The sequence below is a fragment of the Candoia aspera genome, chromosome 1 (assembly GCF_035149785.1).
Source record: "Candoia aspera isolate rCanAsp1 chromosome 1, rCanAsp1.hap2, whole genome shotgun sequence".
Taxonomy (NCBI): Eukaryota; Metazoa; Chordata; class Lepidosauria; order Squamata; family Boidae; genus Candoia; species Candoia aspera.
The window spans coordinates 167,448,377-167,475,346 of NC_086153.1; the positions used below are offsets into that span (position 1 = coordinate 167,448,377).

Consider the following 26,970-nt stretch of genomic DNA (forward strand, 5'->3'; position numbering starts at 1 on the left):
CCTATATGTGTCCATTTCTCAATGCCAAAATAGCAAAATGTGCTTCTCTACCTCACAGTGCAAGCTCATATTTGCATCCAGTGTCATGCAAATTTCTAAGGGGTGGAATTTGCATTGTGGCACACATTCTGTCACTTCTCCATTGCCTTCATTACTAGGTTCCCCTTCTCGCACAATTCCCTATGATCCGTTGTTCTCCCCCAGGATAGTCGATTATCTAACGGAGAGTTACCTTCACTAGTTGGCATCGTTGTTATTCCTCTCCGTATATATGCGTAGAATTTAATTTCATGTCCCAGCCCCTAAGATGGTTCCTGGGTCTTTAGTTGGTTATCTAGACGACAAAAGGAGAGACTATACGTAGGAGGACAATGGGGTCTTGTTAGCGCTACCAATTAAAATATATTGCTCAGCTTTTATGTATTCTCTTCATACAAAAAAAACCAGAAGCAATAGAAATACGTGAGTTGCAAACAGGTGATGAGAAGCCGCCTATCGGGCTTTATTACGGATTTATCTTTAAGTGATATCTTTTTATTTGTTATGTTTTGGGGATGAATTGTAAGAATGGCAAAGTGAATGACTAAGGGAATTAATAAATAAATGTCAGGACCCCAATCAAATTCCACGAGGAAGGGCAACTGCACGATGAATGTCCCATCTATACGTTTGTGCAAGGAATGGCAACCCAGAAAACTTTTCGCTTCTCAGTAAAAAGCTCCACGGCGAGGAATCGTGTATAAGGACTCTCCAGGGCCTATTCATATACATATATATATTTGTGTGTCTGTCTGTCTGTCTGTCTGTTTGTGTGTGTGTGTGTCTGTCTGTCACCGGTTGAAGTCCTCCAGCTCTTTCTTGGTTGTTTCTGCGGCGGCCTTGGCAAAGAGCAATAGTTTCTGAGGAAGGCAACAGCTCCCCCTCCCCGCCGGTTCTATAGCAACCGCCCGGGCAGAGAAGGGAGGAGGGGACCCGAAGCGTCGCTTTGGTCTCGGCTACTAGTTGCTAAGGAGGGCCGCGTGCGGAGGGCTCCGCTTTGCAACTGCGGGAGAAGCAGCCTCCAGGCGTGGAAGCGGGACGACCTTCTACGGGTGGCCCCGAGGCAGAGGCTGGAGAGGACAGCTCGAGTCCCAGCACAGGCGCCGCAGTCGTTAAGGGCCTCCGCTACCGGGGCCCTGGATGCCTACGGCTGCACCCAGAAGGCTCACCTCCTGGTCTCTTACCCGGGAGGGTGGTGGTATCGGGAGCATTTCTCTCCCATCGAAGGACAGACAGACAGCTCCTCCTGACTCCTTTCCCAACAGACCTTAAGAAAACCTTAAGACCTTAAGATCTTGGAGCAGAAAGCTAAACGCAAGGAAAGGTGCCAAAAACAATGTCGCATAAGTAAGTAAAAAGCAAAACAGTACACTTTTGCTAAATGTATAGTGCTGCAATCCGGGGTGTCAGCTTAAGTCACTTCTGTTCCCGGTTAGAGCTCCTACGATGTTAACGAGGAAGGATGATGAATAGGCAGAAAGCTATCACAGAAAATGGGAATAGATTTGGCTTCACTTAGTGCCCAGATGTGAATACCCTTAGTATTGTGTAGCTTGCCTATTTATGTCACTCTTATAACTGCAATTTAATAGTTAATTTGTTCCTGGCGAAGGTTTATTGCAAACAAACATGGTGGAATGAACTCGGTTTTCCACGTATTTGTCCCATTTACCTCTGCCTCTGCGGCCTCAGGTTTCGTTCACTCCTTAGATTGAAAAACTGGTGGTTCAGGTGGATTCTCTATCCTTGTTTAAACAAAACAAAATACACTTTTGGAAATTTAAAATATTCCAACTGCATTCCATGCTGAGTTCTATCAGATTGGCAGATTTTTTTGTTGTTTTAATGGAAATAACTATTTTGGGACAAACTTTAATAATATGACTTAGAAGGCCATATTATTATTTTTTTTTCAAGAAATAATGGGAGCAGTTTATAAAATTTGAGCAGGATCCTAGCCAGTAGTATCCTAGCCAGTCTCTAACGCATATTTTATTAGAAGCATATGAAAAGTTTTAAGAGACTTTTACCTTCTTCTTTTAATGAGGCATGTATCATGATCCTTCATAGGTTGCATAAGGATCATGGTTCTCTGCAGTTCTTTTCCATGGTAGGGCCGAACTGCAGTATAGGGTGTGATTGCAATCGTCATGTATTGTGAATGCTGCTAAGACACAAATCCATTTTTCTTCTATGAATGATTTTTTGCAATATCATCTTTTTCATAAATTCTGCAGTTTCACATGATCTGTAAGGAAAAGGTTCTCATGCTCCAGAATAGGAATATGGGAAGCTGTCTCAGTTCAAATTTAGCACAATATTGTCCAACATTGATTCATGCACTCTAGTGCCAGCAAGTAAAAGGTGAAAGGTCCCCTGTGCAAGCAATGAGTCATGTCTGACCCTTTGGGGGGACGCTGCTTTCGCGACGTTTTCTTGGCAGACTATAGCGGGGTGGTTTGCCATTGCCTTCCCCAGCAAGCTGGGTACTCATCTGACCGATCTTGGAAGGATGGAAGGCTGAGTGGACCTGAGCTGGCTACCCAAGGCTCCAGCTTCTGCTGGGATCAAACCCAGGTTGTTAGGAGAGTTTTGGTTGCAATACTGCCACCCTGCAGCTGTGGTGGCCAAGGCTAATAAGTTGGCTGTTGATGACTTGAGGTGTTGGGAAGTATAGAAATAAATTCACCATCATGTGGTTTGGTGCCAGATCAAATTGAAATTGCCTACACTGACTGGCAGCTGCTCGTCAGGGCCTCAGGATCTACAGAGGGGCCAGGAATTAGAACTGGGGCCTTCTGCAAGCAGAGCTGATGCTGTTGCCACTGAGCTACAGTCCTTCATTTTGGAAATATTGTTAAGCATCCTCTAGGCCAGGGGTTCTCAACCTAGGGTTCCATGAGAGATTACTAGGGGTTCCCTGGGAGATCACAATTTATTTAAAAAATTATTTCAAATTTGGGCAACTTCACGTTAAAGAGGTAAGTTTCATTCTTTATTTTTAGTTTAAGAATACTGTTAACGCTTATATACAGGCCTACACATGAAGCGAATATAATAATTTTGTAACTTCTGGCCTATATTTGAGCCTGAATGTGCAGGGGTTCCCCACGGCCTGAAAAATATTTCAGGGGTTCCTCCAGGGCCAAAAGGTTGAGAAACACTGCTCTAGACAATTTTATTTATTCATTCATTCATTCATTCATTCATTCTTCAAACTTCTATTACCGCCCATCTCCCCCAAGAAAGGGGGACTCTAATAGCAGTAAAGTACAGAAAATACCTTACAGTGGAAGTGAGGAAAAATGGATATATATGCACAAGTTTTGTTTTGATCAACCTCTTTTTTAATCGGCTAATATAATGCAGCTGTTAAATTATTTTATTTACACAAATATTCTTGGAACTTATATTTGTTCCTGGAACTGCAGATTTTGTGCATAAACTGCACGTTTAATTTTAAAAAGACCTGAAGGTGTTAGAAAATAGGTCTGTTTTGGGTAATTCAAGTAACTGAACAGCCAGGAGAGAAGATTTAGTAAGACAGGCCTGGCCTCATGAAATTGGTATGGATCTATCCTTTATTTTCAGTGGATAAACCTAAGACACAGACAAAAGTGGTAGCTAAATTCTTCAAGGACAGAAATCCAAGAAAACTGTTCAATATCTAAAACAGTTTCTGGTATCAGTTATGGATTGGATGAAGAAAAATTAATTCAGGAGAGATGGGTGGTGATAGAAATTTGAAAAATAAATAAATAAATAATTGATGCTTAATCCAGGTCAGATACAGATGCCCTTGTTTAGTCAAATCAAGGCATTGTTGAATACCATTGGGAGGGAAGGAAAAGCAAGATCTAATAAATACATCCATTCTTTACCTGGTTTCCTTCAAGTATGTAATATTTCATCTAGTTTATAGCCATCCCAAGACCCTGGGGTCTTTCCAAGGACCTGATGGGTAGTTCAACTAATGCCTTGGTCACTGCCTTGAATGGGCATGTATTAAGGGCCTTGGATCAGATTGTTCCTGTAGGACCTCTCACTCTGCATTGATTCCAGTGTGTTCCTTGGTTCTCTGAGGAACATCAGGAGATGAAATGCCAGAAGAGATGTCTAGAATGCTGTTGGAGGAGAGGAAGTGAGTCCAATCAAACACGAATAAGAGCCCATATTAGAGATTATATAATGGTGATAAGAGCAGCAAAACATAGTTTTTTACATCTGCAGATAGCCATCTCTTTTTTGAAGGACCACAGGACTTCTGGAACATAATGTATCAAGATTTATAATAACACAATTAAAAGGGGGGGGGAACATTTTCACCCCTCCTCTGCCATCTGCATGAGACCACTGGGTGAAGTCATCTTTCGGTTTGGGGTCAGGTATAATCAGTATCTTGATGGTACCTGGTTGTACCCCAGGCTGACCAAGTAATGCTGTCAAGATGTTGTCCCAGTGTCTGGGAGATGTGCAGATGGATGGAGAGGATGGAGAGGAACAGACTCAAGCTCAACTTTGACAAGACTGAGTGGCTGTGGATATTTGGACCACCCGGATTGGGAGATATACCATCTTTAGTCCTGAATAAGTTTGCACTTCCCCCCTTTGGGACTGATGCACAATTTGAGGTTTTTCTTGGACTCACAGCTCCTGCTCAAGGAGCAGTTGGCAGCTGTGGCCAAGAAGGCCTTCACACAAATTCATCTAGTGTGCTAATTGCATCCATATCTGGAGCAGCAGGCCCTTTAGACAGTCACTCGTGCTTTGGCCACCTTCAACCTGGACAATTGAAATGCAGTCTATGTGGGGCTGCTTTTAAAAATCATTCAGAAACTGCAGCTGGTCCAGAATGACATAGCATATCTACCTAACATCTCTGCACTGGTATCAGTAGGCTTCCAGCTGCAATTCAAGGTGCTGGTTATCACCTACTGTATAATCCCTTTCATGGAATGTTGCCTAGTTATCTGAGGGACCATATGTCTTTGATAATTTATGCCTATCCTGTATGATTAGGCAGGATCACCATGCTCCAGGTCCCATCAATTTATTTATTTATTTGTTAGTTTATCAAATTTTTATCACCGCCCATCTCCCCCACAATGGATTCACCCAATGATGGGATCCAGGAAATAGGCTTTTCTGTTATAGTGCCTGCCCTCTGGAACATCTTCCCCAGAGATCCATATAGTCACCCTGCGTTGTTTAAACGAGTCCTTAAAACCTGGCTCTTCCCTTAGGCCTTGGGCTAGGGTGGATGATGAATGATTCACCAGAAAGTATATTTATTTTTTCCAGATGTTTTCTTTTGTAGTATTTTAAATTGTTTTAATATTGTATACCACCCAAAGTCATGATGGAGTTGGGTGGCCTTATAAATTAATAGCATCTTTTGCCAAGGGTGATTCATTTGCAAACAACCCAAATGGTTCCCTTTGGCATCATTTGCATAGCTAGTTGTTCACTTCCAGCATTATTCTCTCTCCTCTTGTGCCCTCAGCTTCTACATCTTCCTGCCCAGTGCTTCATAATTTTTCACTGTGTGTTCAAGCTTGTATCTGGCTGTGTCATTTGTTTGCATGTGGATCAGTAGAAAGGGGTATTTGTCAGTGGGCATAAAGAGTAATGGGAATATTCACACCCTGAATATGTGCTACACATTCTCTTGAATCGCTGTTTGGCTGGCAGTTTGCTGCTTCAGTCACTCTCCCTAGGGAGTCTCCACTCACCATCACCTATATCCTTCTCTTCAGGACAGAAGCAGGAATCCTTTCTCTTTGCAGAGTCTTTAACTCTTCCTTGTTCTCTGAGGCTTATGGCAACTATCTAGGGGTCCACGAACATCAGCAGTGAACCCTGGAATTTATTGTGAAGCTCCAAATGTTAGGTCTTATCTTTGTGTCACATTCCTCCATCTCTCTGTCTCATCTGCATAGTTTTCTTCTGTCTTCTGGAAGGCTTTTTGGTGCTCTTGTCCTTCCAAATTGGCTTCTTCTGTCTGATTCAAAAAATTCCCATCTTCCCCGATAAGCTTGGGGTTTGTCTGGCTTTTTCCAGCAGGCTAGATTTGTTCCAATAAATGACACACCCACAAGAGTCCAGTGTTGGAATTATCAGGGGTCAACTCAGCATTGTCTAATAAGCATAAGGGGGTCTCTCTAGGAAACACATCTCTGTTGTGCTTCTGGGATGTCACATGGGCCACCTGATTTCCACTTCCTCCTCCTCCTTCGGCTTGGGGATTAACAGTCTCCATTACCTGATGGGCAGACATGCAAGCAGAAAGAGCTGCAGAATGCAGTTCTCCCCTTTTTCATCATCCAGTGATGATTAAGTGCTTTCTACTGTGAACTTACCTGTATCCAGATCTACTGAATAAAAGTAAGCTATCACTATTTTTCTTCATCTAACTACAGCATGAAGACTGAATATTTCTGAATGTAATTAAGCTCTTCAGCAAAGGATCGTTACCTTGTCGTGGTGCTGGAGCGTGAGCACCTCAATGATGCCATGAGCTAAACCGTGAAGGGCCACCCAAGACGGGAAGGTCATGACAGAGAGGTCAGACTAAATGTGATCCCTGGGGAAGGTAATGGCAACCCACCCCAGTATTCTTGCCGTGAAAACTAAATGGATCAGTACAACCAGAGATATGTCGGTATACCATCGGAAGATGAGACCCCCAGGTCGGAAGATGGTCAAAATGCTACTGGGGAGGAACAGAGGATGAGTTCAACTAGCCCCAGACGTGATGACGCAGCTAGCTCAAAGCTGAAAGGACGGCTAGCGGCCGACGGCGCTGGTGGTGAACGGCGAATCTGATGTTCTAAGGATCAACACACCATTGGAACCTGGAATGTAAGATCTATGAGCCAGGGCAAACTGGATGTGGTTATTGGTGAGATGTCAAGATTAAAGATAGACATTTTGGGTGTCAGTGAACTGAAATGGACTGGAAGGGGCCACTTCACATCAAATGACCACCAGATCTACTACTGTGGACAAGAGGACCACAGAAGAAATGGAGTAGCCTTCATAATTAATAGTCAAGTGGCTAAAGCAGTGCTTGGATACAATCCAAAAAATGATAGAATGATCTCAATTCAAATTCAGGGCAAGCCATCTAACATCACAGTGATCCAAATATATGCCCCAACCACAGATGCTGAAGCAGCTGAAGTAGAGCAGTTCTATGAGGATCTGCAGCACCTACTGGACAACACGCCTAAAAGAGATGTTATTTTCATCACGGGAGACTGGAATGCTAAGGTGGGCAGTCAAATGACACCTGGAATTACAGGTAAGCATGGCCTGGGAGAACAAAACGAAGCAGGACATAGGCTGATAGAATTTTGCCAAGACAACTCACTCTGCATAACAAACACTCTCTTCCAACAGCCTAAGAGACGGCTTTATACATGGACTTCACCAGATGGACAACACCGAAATCAGATTGACTACATCTTTGCAGCCAAAGGTGGCGGACATCTATACAGTTGGTAAAAACAAGACCTGGAGCTGACTGTAGTTCAGATCACGAACTTCTTATTGCACAATTTAGGATCAGACTAAAGAGATTAGGGAAGACCCACAGATCAGCTAGATATGAGCTCACTAATATCCCTAAGGAATATGCAGTGGAGGTGAAGAATAGATTTAAGGGACTGGACTTAGTAGATAGGGTCCCAGAAGAACTATGGACAGAAGTTTGCAACATTGTTCAGGAGGCGGCAACAAAATACATCCCAAAGAAAGAGAAAACCAAGAAGGCAAAGTGGCTGTCTACTGAGACACTAGAAGTAGCCCAAGAAAGAAGGAAAGCAAAAGGCAACAGCGATAGGGGGAGATATGCCCAATTAAATGCAAAATTCCAGAGGTTAGCCAGAAGAGACAAGGAATTATTTTTAAACAAGCAATGCGCGGAAGTGGAAGAAGACAATAGAATAGGAAGGACAAGAGACCTCTTCCAGAAAATTAGAAACATCGGAGGTAAATTCCAGGCCAAAATGGGTATGATCAAAAACAAAGATGGCAAGGACCTAACAGAAGAAGAAGAGATCAAGAAAAGGTGGCAAGAATATATAGAAGACCTGTATAGGAAGGATAACAATATCAGGGATAGCTTTGACGGTGTAGTCAGTGAGCTAGAGCCAGACATCCTGAAGAGTGAGGTTGAATAGGCCTTAAGAAGCATTGCTAATAACAAGGCAGCAGGAGACGACGGCATCCCAGCTGAACTATTCAAAATCTCGTAAGATGATGCTGTCAAGATAATGCATGCTATATGCCAGCAAATTTGGAAAACACAAGAATGGCCATCAGACTGGAAAAAATTAACTTATATCCCCATACCAAAAGAGGGAAACACTAAAGAATGTTCAAACTATCAAACAGTGGCACTCATTTCACATGACAGTAAGGTAATGCTCAAGATCCTGCAAGGTAGACTTCAGCAATTCATGGAGCGAGAATTGCCAGATGCACAAGCTGGGTTTAGAAAAGGCAGAGGAACTAGGGACCAAATTGCCAATATCCGCTGGATAATGGAAAAAGCCAGGGAGTTTCAGAAAAACATCTATTTCTGTTTTATTGACTAAAGCCTTTGACTGTGTGGACCATAACAAATTGTGGCAAGTTCTTAGTGGTATGGGGATACCAAGTCATCTTGTCTGCCTCCTGAAGAATCTGTATAACGACCAAGTAGCAACAGTAAGAACAGACCACAGAACAACGGACTGGTTTAAGATTGGGAAAGGAGTACGGCAGGGCTGTATACTCTCACCCTACCTATTCAACTTGTATGCAGAACACATCATGCGATATGCTGGGCTTGAGGAATCCAAGGCTGGAGTTAAAATCGCTGGAAGAAACATTAACAATCTCAGATATGCAGATGATACCACTTTGATGGCTGAAAGTGAAGAGGAACTGAGAAGCCTTATGATGAAGGTGAAAGAAGAAAGTGCCAACGCTGGCTTGCAGCTAAACCTCAAAAAAACCAAGATTATGGCAACCAGCTTGATTGATAACTGGCAAATAGAGGGAGAAAATGTAGAAGCAGTGAAAGACTTTGTGTTTCTAGGTGCGAAGATTACTGCAGATGCTGACTGCAGTCAGGAAATCAGAAGACGCTTAATCCTTGGGAGAAGACCAATGACAAATCTCAGTAAAATAGTTAAGAGCGAAGACATCACACTGACAACAAAGGTCTGCATAGTTAAAGCAATGGCGTTCCCCGTAGTAACATATGGCTGCGAGAGCTGGACCATAAGGAAGGCTGAGAGAGGGAAGATCGATGCTTTTGAACTGTGGTGTTGGAGGAAAATTGTGAGAGTGCCTTGGACTGCAAGAAGATCCAACCAGTCCATCCTCCAGGAAATAAAGCCAGACTGCTCACTTGAGGGAATGATATTAAAGGCAAAACTGAAATACTTTGGCCACATAATGAGAAGACAGGACACCCTAGAGAAGATGCTGATGCTGGGGAGAGTGGAAGGCAAAAGGAAGAGGGGCCAACCAAGGGCAAGGTGGATGGGTGATATTCTAGAGGTGACGGACTCGTCCCTGGGGGAGCTGGGGGTGTTGACGACCGACAGGAAGCTCTGGCGTGGGCTGGTCCATGAAGTCACGAAGAGTCGGAAGCGACTAAACGAATAAACAGCAACAATTAAGCTTAATGTACAAGTTCCTTTTTTGGTTCACGCTTCTACTCTGCAAGATTGTTAGCTGCTTGGAGTTCTTTTATTAACCTTTAAAAACTCCATCATCCAGGAACTTCTGATGGGTAATTTTCTGGTAAAAACACTAAGTAGACATTATGAGAATTCCAGTGACTGTCAGTTGCAGGTCTTATTTAAAGTACAATTGAAATTTGTCCCACCTGCAGTTTCTGTCTGTCTCTTGTTTTGTTATAGGACAGATCTAATACCAAGTTGTTTTCCTCTGACTGTGTATAAGTTAACTCTCCCAGGGTGGATAGTTTTGTTCTGTTCCATTCACTTCTTTCAATGAAGGCATTTCATGCATATTTACAGGCTATACAGTTACAGCAACAAGAAAAATACCAGAATCTTCTGCCAAACCCCTGTTCATTTTCTGTCTGGAGAAGTGGCTTTCTTATGTATTCCCTGAAGCTGCCTCAACTAGGTCAGCAACAAGCAGTGCTCCAATCACACCCAGTGGGCAATCTGTAGCACTCAGAAAACAGCAGCATCAATCAGCACTCTTTCCCTTTCCTTCATGTTTCCTTTCTCTTTTTCCTCCTCTTCTGTCTCTTCCCTGGCCTTAGTTGAATTCCCCTGCCAAACTCTTCTTTGCTCTCCTTGATCACTTGCTTAGGTAGAATAGTAACTAAGATGGTACCAGCACATAGAAAGGTAGGTGTCAATTTTAGAAACTTCATATAAGATTTTTTTAAAAATAGATTTTTTTACAGATTAATTATCATGAAAAAGAATCTTATTACTGAAAATATAAATATATGCTTGCAAAGTCCATTCAAGTTACTGTTGTGTGTGTTTGGTGGATGTTTTTGCTGGTAGAAGAATCAGCAGCAGCTACCATAGATCTTAACTGGAAACTTTGAACTTACTGGCTCGCTGGTTGGCTGAGGACTTGTAAGTAGTTTATGTGCACAGCCTCTTCCAGTAAGAGGAGAAAGGTAGGATTCAGTGGAAGAGGAAGGGAGAAATTATCTTTGTCCCTGGGCAGTCTTGGCTGGAGGTAACTGGGAGAAACAAGGACTTTAAGAATCAGATTTCATCCAACTAGGAATTCAAGCCCAATACTCCCCAAACCTGGAAGGACTAGAACTAGTAAAGTTGGCAGAGCAATTAGTTAGCTCGGTAAGGGATCCTTTATTTCTTTGCAGTGCTGCTTTGCTCTGTTTGGAGTAATTTCCCACCTCTTTTTTTGTTTGGTCAGTTTAACGATTTGGTATGCGGCCCTTAACCTTGGGTAACTGGAACCTATTTTCTAAAGTTTGCCCCCTTCGTAATTTTTATTAAAATAAATGTCTACTAGACCCTGGTAATCATACTTAAAAGTGAAAACTGGAGCCATTTATTGAAAAACATATTCCTGGGGAAAAGGGATTTCCTATTCTGCCCCATTCAGGTTTCAGGTAAGAGGGACATCTCCCCATCCAGGTAAAATGGAACTTTTCTCATCTGGGGAACCCAGAACCAAGGTGTGCCTTCTTTTCCCAGGGGGGCAAGATCTGTCAGGCTGAATTGGGATGGTGTATTATGCATCAAATTTATACTTTTCACCTAAATAAGAAAGTGCTATTAGTGTCTTTACTGCTTCCTTAGTTTTACTAAGTGCAAATACTAGTAAAAGCAGAGCAATAAAAGGAGTATTTTTCTGGTTTTGTTTAACTACATTAAACTAACATAATGCGATAAAAAGATGTATTTGTGCAGACGTGGGAATTACAATAGAAACTTGGGAAGCTGATCCAATAATTGTGATCAGGAAAAATAATCCATAAGAAAAAGGGGGAGTGATACATAAAAATGTTACTAACTTAAAGATCCTACATGTTTGAAATATTTCCTTTGGCATCCTCAGAACAGAATCAGCTCTCAAAGTAATGCTTCATTTGAGCAACCAGGCCTTGCATTTCTTTGGCACACCGTTTGTACTTTTTTCTTGCTAGTATAAAAACTATACTTCCAGATGGGTTCTCTTTTACATTTCTCTGCCCGGATAGATCTTTTTTTATCCGTTCAATCATTTCTGATTCTCAGAGTCTGCCTGGACAAGTCCCCGCAGTTTTCTTTGCAAGGTTTTTCAGAAATGGCTTGCCCTTGCCTCCTTCCTAGGGCTGAGAGAGAGTGAGTGACCAAAGGTCTCCCAGCTGGCTTTGTGCCTAAGGTGGGACTGGAACCCACGGCCTCCAGGTTTCTACCCTAGTACCTTAACCGCTACACCAACCTGGCTTTCAGATAGGTATTAGTTAATAATAGAAGATATATGTTCACTTTAATGAAATGTACTGGTTTTTAAATCTGATTTAAATATTAAAGACTTAACTTATATCCTTAAAAAATAGTTGGTTTTTATCTGTCCTGGGAAAAAGTTATATCTTTGATAGGCATGATTTATTCAGCCCCAGATGACAAGTGATTGTTAATGATGCACACTTTAAGTACTGAAATGGTCAGTTGCACTGTAAAAAGAAACAAAACATAGGCTTTACCAACTAAAACTTACTAAGAATCCTACCATTTTAGGATACTTAGAGGATGATCTACTTTATATTCTCTGTCAGCCTCTTGAAGATAAGCCAGTTCACGTAATGGGGTTTTCTAGGAGTGTGGGAAGAGCTTACTTAAACAAAATGCATCTTTTCCTGGGATTTTGAAGTAGGAAATAAGCTGTGCAAAAAGCAGCTGAACAAACCTGTGAACATGCTCGGCTGCTTTAAGATAGTAGAGACAGATGCTGCATGAGTGCCCCTGTATGCTGCAGAGCACCACTTCACCTTTAGATTTGAAGTGCTGCACTTCCTTACTAGAAACTAAGTCTCCTGAAGAGAACTTGAAAGAACTGGGAAGTTGTAGATCTCGGAAATCCCGTGAAGAGAGCTTGAAGGATCACTGATCAGCCTTGAGTATACTGATACGATAGTATTCTTTTTAACATTGTATTTGAAAGGATGTTGCAAAGAACAACGTCAGGACGTGCTTTCTGTTACCCCAGAGGGAAAGGCACAGAAAAATGGATTTAAATTGCAGGAGGGCAGATTCCAGCTGAGTATTAGGAGATATCTCCTAAGGGCAGGAGCAATTTGGTAGTGCAACTAATTGCCCAGAAAGCAGATGGTTTTACCCTCAGTGTTTGAGTGGAATCTGAAGAGAGCTCTGTCAGGTATGCTTTAAGTTAAAACTTTGCACAAGGTAGGAGTTTGGAATGGATGGCTAATTAACTCCTTCTACTCAGTGATTCTATGATAAACTGAGACCTCTAAGTCAATAATTTATCTCTGTAAGTAGCTGAAAAAGTTAGATTAAATTAACATCAGTCATTTATGGAATAACAAACTTGAATGTCTATTGGCAGCTTGTTTGAGAACTAAAACTTAAATCTCCTTCAATCTTAAGAAATAACTAATATAAGGACAATTTTGGTTTCTGTATACAGGCTGATCATACGTCCTGTTTTGAACGGGACAGTCCCATTTTTTTAACATACCCGACCGTCCTGTCGTTTTAATATAAATGTCAATTTTGTCCTGTTTAAAAAAAAAAAAGTTGGAGCCGTTATTGGGAAAAGCAGGAAAAATTGAAATTGAAATTGAAAAGGAGGCTGACTTGGCAGTAGTTCTCAATCTGGCGGGAAACCTAGAGCAGAACTGCAGGAACAGCTGATCGGTGGTGAGCAAGAGGAATAGTCACTGCCGCCAATCAGTGCAGCGGAAGACAGTCGGAAAAGCGTGCCCAGCAGAAAAGAAGCCGATTGGCTCTCAGGCCAAAACGGTGGGAAGAAAATAAAATAAAAGGGCGTGCCAGAGAGGAACAGGTTGTCGGGGATAACCATTCACTAGACTCTTCCGTTCCTGTCCTCCCGCCCCAGCTCACCACCACCCTCAGCCCTCCACTTCTCCAGCCTCCTGCCGCCGCGTTCCTGTCCTCCCGCCCCAGCTTGCCACCACCCTCAGCCCTCCTGCAACCTCTCCGCCCAACGCCACCCCTGCACCAGCCTCTCTGGACCCAACCATTGCCGCATCTGCCCCTCCTGCATCTTCCCAGCTTACTGTCAATAACTTTTTTTATCATCTTTTTTGTGAATACAGAATATTACATAAGTTTAACCATGTCCCATTTTGCCATCCCAATGTCCTGTTTTTGTCTCAAGGAAATACAGTCAGCCTATGTATACTGGATACCTCAGAGATGTTTGTGTTCTGCTTCACTGTATCCCAGGTATTTGGAATGTTCAAGATAGAAGATTTAATGGACCCTTCTATTTTTACTGTCTCAGCTGGTTAAAATATGGTACTATCACAGACTGTGTTGATCTGGTCTCTTTAAGCAGATTATATCTATACTAGTGCTCTGTTATATGTTGAAATTCTAGAAGTCTGGTATTCTTCCATCCTCCCCCCCCCCCGAAAAAAGAAAATAAATATAGACACAAAAAGTAAATTTGCTGAATTAGAATTTTTCCTTCTGTATCTATTATTTTTAGCCTTTTAAAGATGATTACTAAAGTTTGGCTTTTGGTTCTACAATTCAGATAGTTTCAAATTTCGTGTTAATGATCTCATAATTAACTGACATCTTCTCCAAAGAGATGAGATAAATAACAATTCGTACATAAAGAAAACAAGATATTAAGAAATTATAATGTACCATCTTCCATGATATTACTTCCTATGTGAAACATTTTTAAAATAATTATATTATTGTAGAATTGAGAAGTCTTTGCTTGTATTAATTCCCACTCAACGTATGAAATCAAGCTGAAAACAATTTTGTCATATATCTATTATTTTAAGAACTAGAGATAAAATACCTGGGGAAAACTCTGAAAAAGGAGGGGGAAAGGTTTTTCCTGGGCTATCTTCTTTTTTTCTGAAAAATGAAAAATTGGATCTTTCCTTGGCAACAACATGGATGTTGTGCAATAGTGCCTCCTTCCTGTGTGTGTGTGTATGTGTGTGTGAATCCTCAGACTAGTCTATAGCCCTGGGATTCCTGATGGTACATGTGTACAAATGAACAGCTGCCATTCTTAGACCTTTTTATATCTTTAAAGCAAAAACCTTGTCTCTTTCTGAGTTGGATGGGCAAGTAGTACCTTCCTGGTTTTTTACAGCCGTGGTATTTTATGATGCCTCTTATCCATTTCAGACCCAAAACGGCTTAGTTTTTTGAGATCAGACAAGCTTGGCTTATTGCTATCACCAGCGGAGGCAGAGATGTAGAGATCCAGAAGAAAAAACAGAAACATTCAGGGAAAAACATATATCTAATTCTGCCAAAAGAAAAACAAGAAATATTGAGAAATGCTGAAAAAATCTTTGAAATATTTTCCCTTTTGGTTTGAGCAAAATGCTTTTAAAACAAGCCCCTACTCTTGGAAAAATAGTCATAAAACTTGTTTTGAATAAAAGGGTCTGCAACATTTAAAGAAGATGCATGTGTTTAATTTAGACATATACAACACTCAAAATCTTGTCAGTAGCAGCTGATGTTCATCACAGCAGATCCCATTTTCTGTCATCTTGAGATGGATGAAGTGCTACCCCATCACACTTTCCCAGGAGGTAGTGACCACTAGGGATGCCAGTGGGTGGTTGAAGTCGAATGAGTTGTTCACCAACCAGACAACTCAGAAATGTATGACAGATGCTAATGCTGAGGGCAGTAGAAAACGATATATCTAGGAATGAGAATGAAAGAGCAGAAGGAGCCACAGAGAAAGGTTGGCCAGAGAAGAAGAAAAGCAGATTAAAAAACTAGAGAAAATATTAAGTGACTCAAGGCAAGCACAGAGAGGATGGAGAAGGAGTTAGAGAAACAACATGGAGTTCTGCTGTTATACATGATTATGGCTGCAAGACTGTTATATGCACAACGATGGAAGGATCCACAAATACCTACAGTTGAAGATTGGATTGTTAAATTAATGGATTTGGCTCAAATGGCTAAATTAACAGTTTTAATAAGAGAATATTCTGTTTCTGGATTTATATCTACTTGGCAACCACTTTTAGAGTACTTGCTTGTAACAGAAAAAAATGATGTTTTGACTTTGGGTTTTAGTGATTAAATGGTCTGTTGTAATAGAAATAATGTTATGATAGGTTAATTAATTGTAAGAGATTAGATTTGTAAATTTATATTTGTATTGGAGAAAATCGGAAGTCACTTTTTGTTTCTGTTTTCTTTCTATCGACACTTATTTTTTTCTTTTTTCTTTAGCTCTATTTTCTATCTATTCTATATTCTCTTTTTTGTATCTTAACTGTACTCTGAAAATAATAAGTTTTATATATAAAAAAAGGCAAGCACAGAGAGGACTGAACTCTCCCCCAGGTACCACAGAAATGATAGTGTGAGGCAGGGACTTAGCAGGAAACATATAGGAAATAAGTTTGGTCTCTTGGCCCCACCAGAGTTGGAGTGCTGACAACTGGGCTATGTATAATGGTTAGGCAAAAAGCACAAGGGAGGATTATCAGAAAAAGTGCTGAAAATTTATGCACCAATCCTCCTAGAAATGCCATCATTGCTAATTTACTTGAGAAGGCCAGTTGCAATCTCCCAACATACCTTCTCTTGCTAATTACTATAATATTCCCTTAATGTAATGAAGGAATGAGGGAAATGGGTTTCTGTTAGACCCATTAAATAAATAGGATTCTATATGTAAAAGTGTCTATTAAATGAATAGCCCATGTTAGGACTTACCTTGTGGCGATAAGGGCAGCAAAGTGTAATTATTTCTCTGCCCTTATTGCATCGGCAGGCAGCCCCCCAGCAGCCCTGTTTCAGGTGACCAGGTCCCTCCTAGGTAAGGAGGAACCAGGGGAGCCCCTGCAGGGCTGCTGTGGGGAATATTCTCAGCATCTGGAAGACAAAGTCAATTGGCTTCACTCAGAGTTGGAATCTGGCTGGGCAGATCTTTTGGAGGTGACCGAGGCACATCTGAGCCCTGTTACTTAGGAGGAGTTCAAGCTGGTTGATCTCAAGGAAGTGGACAGGGTCCTCGTGGCTATGAGCTTGGCCACCTGTGTTCTGGACTCATGCCCTTCCTGGTTGGTTAAGGCCCCCCGGGAGGTAGCATGTGGCTGGGTCCAAGCGGTGGTCAATGCCTCTTTGTAGGAGGAGATAGTACCGCCTGCCTTGAAGGAGGTGGTGGTGTGCCCCCTTCTCAAGAGGCCATCCTTGAACCCAGCCATGTTAGATAACTTTAGTCCAGTCTCCAACCTTCCCCTTTTTGGGGAAGGTTGTTGAGAGGGTGGTTGGCCCGCAGCTTCAGAGGGCCCTGGATGAAGTGGATTATCTGGACCCTTTTCATTCTAGGTTCAGGCCAGGGTATAACGCTGAAATGGCATTGGTCACACTTGCTGATGACCTTTGGAGGGCCTGGGATGGGGGTGGTGCAACTGTCCTGGCTCTCTTGGACCTCTCAGTAGCTTTTGATACCATTGACCATGCTATCCTTCTGGACCAGCTGAGGGGGTTGGCAGTGGGAGGCACTGTTTTGTGGTGGTTCTCCTCTCTCCATGGCTGGTTCCAGTCGGTGTTGATGAGTGAGGAGAGGTTGAGCCCTCGGCCCCTGCAGTGTGGGGTGCCATAGGGCTCAGGTCTGTCCCGTCTCCTCTTTAACATCTACATGAAACCACTGGGTGAGATCATCTGACAGCACAGAGTACAGTATCATCAGTATGCTGATGATACCCAGCTATATATCTCTACGCCTGGCTGGGCAGGTGATGCTGTTGGCAGTGTTGTCTGAGTGCCTAAAGGCTGTAAGGGTCTGGATGGGGATGAACCAACTTCAGCTCTGTTGGATGTCCCAGCAAATCAGCATGCCTCATTAGCATGTGGGTGAGTTTGTTGGATGCAATTCTCTATGTGCTTCTGGAGGAAGCTGTTTGTTGTCCCTCCCACATTTCCTCAGTCCTCCCTCCTCCACCATCTGGGAAGGGAGCACGCGGCTGCTGCTTCTTCCATCCTGGGCGCCATGCATGGGCCTAGAATCAGGAGGTTCCCCCTTTCTGCATGCAGTCTTTAGCAGCAATGAGGGCTAAGGGTTAATTCAGTTTAGGGAAAGAAAGAACAAGAAGGATCATTTTTCTGAATGGATGTAACTGGACCAAATAAATGAATAAGACTTCTTTTTGCTTACTTTTGAACCTACTTTGTCTAAGTGTAATTCTTTATGCTTGGGTGGGCTAAGTGTGTAAGATCAATAACCTATATTTCTCTAACGTGCTCATTAATGCTGTTTTAGGTAATATTCTTCTCTGTGTGAATCTTTTTGCTGTATTAAGCTCTGCTCCAGTCAGTGGTCCTAGCTGTCCACTAATGGCTTTAGGCTCAAACCTGGCAAGATGGATCTGGGTTTTTGACCCCCCAGGGTCTGATGACTTGTCAACTTTGATTCTGGATGGGATTGCACTCCCCTGGACTGAGCTGGTGTGCAATTTGGGGATCCTCCTAGACTCATGGCTCCTGCTTGATGAGCAGGTGGCAGACATGGCTAGGGGGGCCTTTGCACAGATCCATATTATGCACCAATTGTGCTCTTTCCTGGAGTGGGAGGCCTTGCTAACAGTCACTCACACCTTAGTCAACTCCCGGTTGGTTTATTACAATGCACTTTACATGGTACTGCCCTTGAAGACCACTTGGAAGTTACAGCTGATCCAGAATGTAGTGGTGCCCATAGTATTGGGTGCCCATAGGTTTGCCCATGTTACACCTTTATTGAGTGAGCTGCACCGGCACCCAGTTTTCTTCCAGGTGTAATGCAAGGTGATGGTTATCACCTTTAAAGCCCTACATGGCACGGGACCTGGTTATTTGCAGGACCACTCCTCCTTAAGAATATCTGTCCATCCCACTAGATCAGATAGGGTGGACATATTCCAGGTTCCCTCCCTGACATCTTCCCACCTAATGGGACCTCGGAAGCATGCCTTTTCCATGCTCCCCCTACCTTGTAGAACACCCACCAGCAATTCAACAGGCCCCACCCTTCTAGCACTTTCAGAAGGCTGTTAAGACCTGACATTTTACTGAAGCACTTGGGATAGGATTGGACGCTTGGGGTAGGTAGTATGGAAGGAAGGCAGTTGAGCCTGCTGTGGGGCATCCCAAGGGGACAATTAAGGTGCAGGGTTTTTGCTTCATTGTTTTACTGTTTTTACTGTTTTATTATTGTTTTATTTGTTGGTTTTATGGTTGTTGTGAGCCGCCCAGAGTTGCTTAAGATGGGCAGCCATATAAACCAAATAAATAAATAAATAGAGAGATAGATAGAGAGATAGAGAGATAAATAAATGGATTTTGCATGTAAGTATTTTACATATGTTATGTATTTTACATGTGTGTTAAAATACTTAATGCATATATAAAATGCCAAATGGGTTTTGTTTGTTTTTAATCTGAAGACTGTAAATTCCAGTAAGTCAAGTGTTGATTGTATTTTAATACTTGTTCCATTCCCAACTCCTCCCCATGTCCCTGGCACATCTTCTAATGCCAAGCCTCAGGTAATGAAACAAACAAAAAGAAGCAAGTGTCTCCCCTTTTAGAGTCCCAACTATCCCCCAGTGCTCAAACACAGAACAACCCAATCCCCCCATCCCCCCTTCAGTGTTGGAGGCTGAAGGATTCTTTGTGAGCATTCCTGAGAGCAGGAATCTGACCTGAGCAGCAGTTAGGGAAGCAGGTTGAACAGCTGTGACAGGAAGGCAACCAATTAATTACATTATAGGAACAGCCTAATCTTGGAATCTAAGAACCTATCAGTCTTTGTTACACTCTATGTCCAGTCTTATCCAAGAGGGCAAAGGAAGAAAAGGAAAAATAAATACAAACAAACCAGATTCTGCAATATAAGCAGCATAAATTTATTAAATAAATAAATAAATAAGGCTAAGGAGAAAAGGAAAAAAAACCAATACTCACTAAAAGTATATCTTATTATCTAAAATAAAATCAATGACATTAAGGCAGTTACACTTTTGAACATGCAATATATGTTTGTTTAATGGGAAAAAGTCCACTGGATAGTTATCTGAGTAAATATGCACAGATCTGTTTGTTCAACTTCATAAATATGCCAAAAAATAAGTTTTATATGCAAAGTTACAAATAATGCATTTTGTACTGTTTAAGAATCATTAGATTTGATAAGGAGATATGAATGGTACATACTGTATTTCTGTTCTTCCCAAAAATAAAAATAGGGGGAAATTGTCTCCATCTTCCAAAGGGTTAACATTGGCAGAAATTTTTGCTTTTCTAGAAAAGACAACAAAAAGTAATTTATCTCCTACTTTTATTTATTTATTTAATACAGTTTACAGGCTGCCCAACTCTTGGTGATTCTGGGCAGCTTACACTAAAAAAAAGAAAAGAAACAGATCATGAATATCCAGAAGACAAGTTCTATTTAACAATAAACAGCCTATAGGGGCTCAACCACCACTCTGCCCCAAAGCCTGGGAGAAAGCCATGCTTTCAGTGACTTTCTGAATGTCATCAGGATGAGAATTGTATGTTGTATGCAACAGAGAAGGCATGCTTCCTGTGGTCCCAAGAGATGACATTATTTTATTGAAGGGACCTGAAGCACATCACTCTGCCTGATCTCATCAGATGGACAGAAACAATTAGATATAGGTGGTTCCTCAAATTGCCAGCCCTGTGCCATGAAGGGCTTTATAGGTGATATCCATTATCTTGAATTGCACCCAGAAGCCAACTGGTAACCAGTGCAGCTTTCGAAGCATTGGGGTTACACGGGCATAGCATGGCATGCCCATCACTGCCCATGTACTGAATTCTGCATCAACTGTAGCTTCCAAGTGGTCTTCAGAGGCAACTCCATGTAGAGCACATTGCAGTAATCCATTTATGAGGTGACTAGGGCATAAGTGGCTTTGAAAGGCCTCCCAATCCAGGAATGGATGCAACTGGCACACTAGATGAATCTGTGCAAAGGCCCTCTTGGCTATAGCTGCCACTTGCTTTTTGATTAGGAGTTGTGAGTCCAAGACTACCCCCAGGTTATGCACCACTCAGGTGGGGAAGTGCAATCCCATCCAAGACTGAAGATAGAAAGTCCCCAGAATGGGTCCCACCCCAAAAGCACAGCCACTTGGTTTTGGCAGGATTGAGCTGAGTCTGTTCCTCCCCCTTCACACTCCCCCTTCACATAGCTTCCAGACACTAAGACGACAATAGCATCACTTGGTTGGCCTGGGGACAAGATGTACACTTGTTATGATCAGGAAGGTGATGATATCTGACACCAAACCAATGATAACCCAACCCCAACAGTTTCCTGTAGATGTTAAACAAAAAGGGCAAGAGGATCAAGCCCTCAGGCATCTCACAGATGAGGGGTTGTGGACTTGATCTCTCCCCATCTATCTACACTGACTGGGACTGACTGCAAAGAAAGAACTACTGCTACATAGTGCCAATCCCCACAACCAGTCCAGAATGATACCATGGTTTGAAAGCTGCTGAGAGATCAAGATGCACTAAAATCAGTACCTGGCTCTGCCAAATGTCGTTGACAAGCACAACCAGTGCTGTCTCCATACAGTACTTAGTCCTAAAACCAGATTGAAATGGGTCCAGATAATCCATTTCCTCCAGGATCCTCTGGAGCTGTTGCTTGATCACCATTCTCAATAATCTTCCCCCAAAAAAGAATGTTGAAGACTGGACCAGAATTGTCCAGAATCGTTGGCCCCCTTCTTGAGGAGGTGCACCACTGCTTCCTTTGAAGCCAAATGAACTACCCCCTCTCAAAGAAGTAATTAAAAAGACAGTATCAGATTTTATAGCCATAGTTCCACAGATCAGTAATTCATGAAGTTCAGAATTTCATATACATCTAACAAGTAAATTAAATTGAATTCAACTGGATTTGAATATAATGGAATTTACTTCAAACTAGACATCTATAAGATTTTATTGCCAATTGTACATTACTTAATACTTCCTTTAAGAACTAACACTTTTTTCCTCTTCCTGTTAGCACTTACAATAAAATATGGGCAGAAGCCCAAGAATCCCTCAACTGCCTGTTGCAAAAGGAGATTGAAGAGAAGTCCCAAAAGCCACTGAAAGACCGCCTGGTAGTGTTTCAGATGCTTGCTACTTTCTACATCAAATACGTGCAGATATTTCACAACTTGGAATCAGCTTATGACCAGACTGTTCACCCTCAAAAACGCTTAATTATTCGGCAAGTGCTGGATGGTGTAATGGGCCGTATCTTGGAACTGAAGAATGAAATGGTAGAATTGGAATACTCAGAATATCATTACTTTGATGACATTTTACAAGATCTTAAATTATCCCCTGTAAGTATACTTCAGAAATGCATATTTTCATGCCATAGCATCCAGTCCCAAGATAGTGCAGCTTTTTGTTTTAGTTTTTGGCTTTTTTATTTTAGCATTTAATTTTATTTAAAAATCAGAGTTTTCTATCAATATTCATATTATTTAACTTGAGAAAATCATATTGAAAATACTAGAATCTCACAGTTCTGTAGTTGGTGCTTCCAATTCTTCCATTGCAAAATTTATATGGTTTTTACCTCAGAGATCTAGATCAATATTTCTGCCATGATAAATGATGGTTTTCAGTTTTTTATTAGAAATTCAGATTATTACTCTGGATGTTTTAGTTTCTATGATATAAACAGACACATCACCATCTAGAAAAGTACTGTTAGTTACCAGAGGAAGCATATGCTCTTCCCATCTTTTGTATCCCTTGTGATTGTGATAGAACAATTATTGGACTGTTCTGATAGAATTGTTTTAAGCTACTTTCATTCTGAAGTATTTTTTGAACAAATCTATGTTAGCCATTTGAAATCTGAAAATGACTGTATCCCCATTTGGAGGATTTGAGAAACTAGATTGAAATAAAGCTCTCATGGCTATAATTTCTAGGTGGCTTTGCAAGGATCCCACATTGGTTAACAGATAGACCCCCAGAAGGATTACAACACATTGTGTTCCTGGAATTTTGTGTTAATCTTACTCAATATTTTCTTATTGATGATATTTTCAGGCTTCGGTGCATGCTTTTTAAACGAATTGTTAGCTTAATACAGTATCTTCAGTGTTTACTCCTCTTTCAGTCATAGCTTTGTTTCATCATAAATATAAACTGTTCTGAATGAAAGTCATAAAAATTGAATTTTTCTTATGGTAAATCTGTGGAGTCCTTCGCGCTCTCTGAGCTTGGTTGTTTGCTTGCAGTCCTTTCATTAGTGAGTGCAAGTGAGTGTGGGGTTTGCACCCTGTTATATATAGTAGCTTGCTCTGCCAGTGTTGGTGGGTGGGTGGTTTTCTCCTTGGTAGTTCCTTGATGAGGGTATTGTTTTCTGCTTGCTTGTTTGTCTAGTGTTAATCCCTACTTATCTGGGTGTTGTTTGCTGGAGGGTATGTGTTCTAGTCTTTTTGTTTCCTTCTTAGCTTTTTGTTGTCTCTTTTGAATGGTGTATAAATGTGTTTATCTCTATATGTCTATTGATGGCTGATTTGTCTGAATGCCAACCTTCCAGGAATTGCCTAGTGTTTTTGGATTTAGCTTGGTCTAGGATGCTCACAGTTTCCCAGTTGAAACTGTGGTTGAGCCTGTCCATGTGCTGTGAGATTAAGGAGTTTTCATTGTGTCTTCTGGCTGCTAGTTGGTGTTCATGGATGCGGTCTGCTAGTCTACTGCCTGTCAGTCCTACAGGCTGTTACAGTCCTTAACACTGTATGTTGTAGATGACTCCTGATTTTTCTTCTTGGGCTACTGGGTCTTTCTGTCTTCTCTAAATCTGTCTTCTTTAAACATCACAGAGTTCACCTTTTTCCCCAATTCATGATTTGTATTCCAGTCTTTTCAGAGTTTTTCATTGTCATGAGATGGGTAGGTAGGTAGCCCTCTCCAAACGTCTGTCTAAGGGTTTTTACTTGTTGGTGTTGTAAATAGGATGTAGTTATCTCAGGATCATAGTTTTGGCAACATCTACTGTAAACCTGAAATGACTGTTGGGAATATTTCAGAGAATAGATATATTCTATCAAAGAAGCGCACTTTTATAGCACCATATTAAGAATTGCTTCTTACTTGGGTTCACATATCTGCATGCTGTCATATTTTATTCTCTGTAGGAAGAAAAGATGCATGACTTCTCCTTCTCCTTAGAGTGATTCTGATCTTCTAAAATATTTTTCTGCAGTGTCATTCCTCAAATTTCTTTGCAGACAAAAAGTGAACTCATCCCTGAAGATAATCCAGAACTAGGCTATAAATCTAGGGGTTGAAACATAAATAATAATAAATAACATAGAAAGTGCCCATTTCAGTAAAATATGTAAGATTTTACCCGACTATAGGAGGGAACCCCCAAACTAGCAAAATTAACATTCAGGTGATCAGGAGCATTGGGTTGATTGACTGCTGGAGGAGAAAATGGATAAAATACATTTTCTGGGAAAGAGGCTATGCATTGCCTATTTGGAATGCTGAACAGAAAAAATAATAAACAGAAAAAAAGCATAGTAATTTATTGTTACTTGGATCATTATGAAGTTTAAAAATAGGGAGAAATATGAACAGCATTGTGTGTGAGAGGAGGAGGCAGTACTCCATTTTAAAATGTGCATTGTAACCTGTTTTGAGGATTTACGGAACAGGAGGAGAGAGCAAACCATAGGAGATGGGATTTCAAGAATTGAATTCCAGGCTAATTTGAGAAGGGAAAAATAGTCACCTAATCAATAATCACTCTTATTCTTTTCTTGAACTCTCATTCTGAGAACAATCTGTCTGGATGTGTATATGGGGAGCTGCTGAAGGTTGCTTCTGAGTGAGTCAGTGGGTTTCTACTGCTACAGCAGGAAAGAGATGAGGGTTAGTGGCACCATGCAGGGAAACGTGAGGCAATTGGATTTTGTGCTTGCAAAGTGGAATTGATGAAAACTACCGTATCAGGCATTCCACAGTGCCTTTTAAAAGCAACACAGGGCGTTATGTACATTTATTTTTAAAGTGATATATAAATATACCCCCTTTCTTTGCAACAGCGCTGCCACTGCCTCTCTAAGCGGGTGCCCCAGTCCACAAAGGCAGCACTGCCTGCAGTTCCCTGTTGCAGCCTGGCTGCTATGAGCCACTGGCCAGAGCCTGGGGAGCAGAGAAGAGGGGGGATGATCGCTTTGTTCATCCCAGGGCAGCCCAGGAAGTGGAGAGGCAGTGCACCTGTATACAGAACTGCCACCAAGGGGGCTTTGAGCTCTTCAGCCCCAGACCAGCTGCTGCCCTGAGAGCAACCTGCCCTCAAAAAAACAGGCTGCGGCAAGCTAGTTCTTGGGTGACATGCTTTCCTCTTGTCTTGAGGATGGGAAGAAAGCAGATTGGGCTGTGGATAAGCCCTTAGGGTCCATTCCCCACTTCTTCTTCTCCATGAATGTGCTTTAGAGCCAGCTGATAAGGCAGTGTAGAAAAGTTTCAGTGGAGATATTTCAGAAAGGAGTCTATGGTATAAACAGTTTTCAGTAACCGGTTTTGCCAGCTTTTTCTCTTTTCTCTGCTGCTGCTTCTTTACTCAGCTACTAGGCAAGTGTTGGAAACACCAAGCAGATGATGTGGGGAAAAAAGAGAAAGAGGGAGAAAAAGATCTTGAAATCCACCATAGCACAGCTGTGGCAGTTGTTTTAACTGAAAACTGCAGGACTTGTTAGGGAAGTTTAAAGGTTAAGATATGGCTGAATAAATGCAGAGATGTTAGACGTCCTCCCCATAATATGTATCATCCCTGGTCGTGTTGCTTCAGGAAATCCCACCTCTCCAGGCCCTACAACTTTGCTGAATCAGTAAGGATCATAATGAGTCTGTAATTCAGTGCAATTCATGTCCAGATTTCATTTAGGAAAACAATTTACCAGCATTTTAATTTTAATTTTATTTTGATTGGCTGACATGTTTATTTGATTAAACAGAAAATTGGTTTTTGCACTCCCTGATGTTTCAAACTACTATAATAATTTCTGAGGTGATATAGATATATAGTAAATAGATTTTCCATCTTATGTTTTAAATATTTAATAGATTCTAATGATTTTAATTGAATTGATTAATTTTAATGATTGTGTCAGATTTCTAATTGCAAAACAGTATTGCATGTATTGTATAAGTATTACAGTATAGCAGGTCTCATATTCCAGTATGTAGGCCAACCCAGGTTCCTAAGTGGTCTTTAAAAGTGCACTGAAGTAGTCCAACCTTGAGGCAATGAAGCCATGAGTTACTGATACCAGAGCCTGCCACTCCAAGCAGGGCTTCAGTTCGCACACCAGCTGAAGCCAGGAAAAGACTCTCCTGGCCACAGTTTTCATCTCTTGATCCAAGAATAACTGCCAAGCCCTGAACAGCAGCATGTGACCAAGAAAGCAAAACTCACACGAAGTCTCATTAATTAGGTTTAACGTGATAAAGAAGGGATTAAATTTCAGAATCTTGGAAACTAAATAAGAATACTGCAACACTCATTTATTATGGAGTACATTATGGTGGGTCTCTATAAGTATTTGAATGTTTTTATTACAGATTCTGTAACTGATGGACTGAGACGTCATGGAAGAAATAAGGCTGAAATGTCTCTCTCATTTGCCATGTTTTGAACAAATCCCTTTTCTTTCCGAGATTCCAACAATATCCTTACTGTAGCTATAAGTCCAGGAGACAAACAGTCCCTTTTTGTAGCTAGGATTAAGTTCCAGCCTCTTTCTTTCCATCTCTTTGCAGTTGATGTCCCACCACTCCCTAAAATGTTCCTAAGAAAGAGGAGATTGGAAACTGGGTGGAAGTTGTAATGATTGCCTATCCTAAAACACCATCAGACTCATGAACAGGTTCATAAAGATATCTGATTTATTAAAGAATAGTATGCAGGATCACGGGACGCGGTGGCGCTGCGGGTTAAACCGCTGAGCTGTCGATCGGAAGGTCGGCGGTTCGAAACCGCGCGGCGGGGTGAGCTCCCGTTGCTCGTCCCAACTCCTGCACACCAAGCAGTTCGAAAACATGCAAATGTGAGTAGATTAATTGGTACCGCTTCGGCGGGAAGGTAACGGCATTCCGTGAGTCATGCTGGCCACATGACCCGGAAGTGTCCTATGGACAACGCCGGCTCCAAGGCTTTGAAACGGAGATGAGC

General features: G+C 41.6%; 1 protein-coding gene across 1 annotated transcript in view; it reads left to right on the forward strand.

The window, feature by feature from the left end:
* Positions 1-967: 967 nt before the first annotated feature.
* IQCA1 (IQ motif containing with AAA domain 1) overlaps positions 968-26,970 on the forward strand; it is a 128,327-nt gene continuing 102,324 nt past the window's right edge. The window contains exons 1-2 of the mRNA XM_063317851.1: positions 968-1,386; positions 21,781-22,108. Coding sequence (XP_063173921.1) covers positions 1,376-1,386; positions 21,781-22,108 — 339 coding nt within the window. The 5' untranslated portion in view covers positions 968-1,375. The remainder of the gene's footprint in view (positions 1,387-21,780; positions 22,109-26,970) is intronic.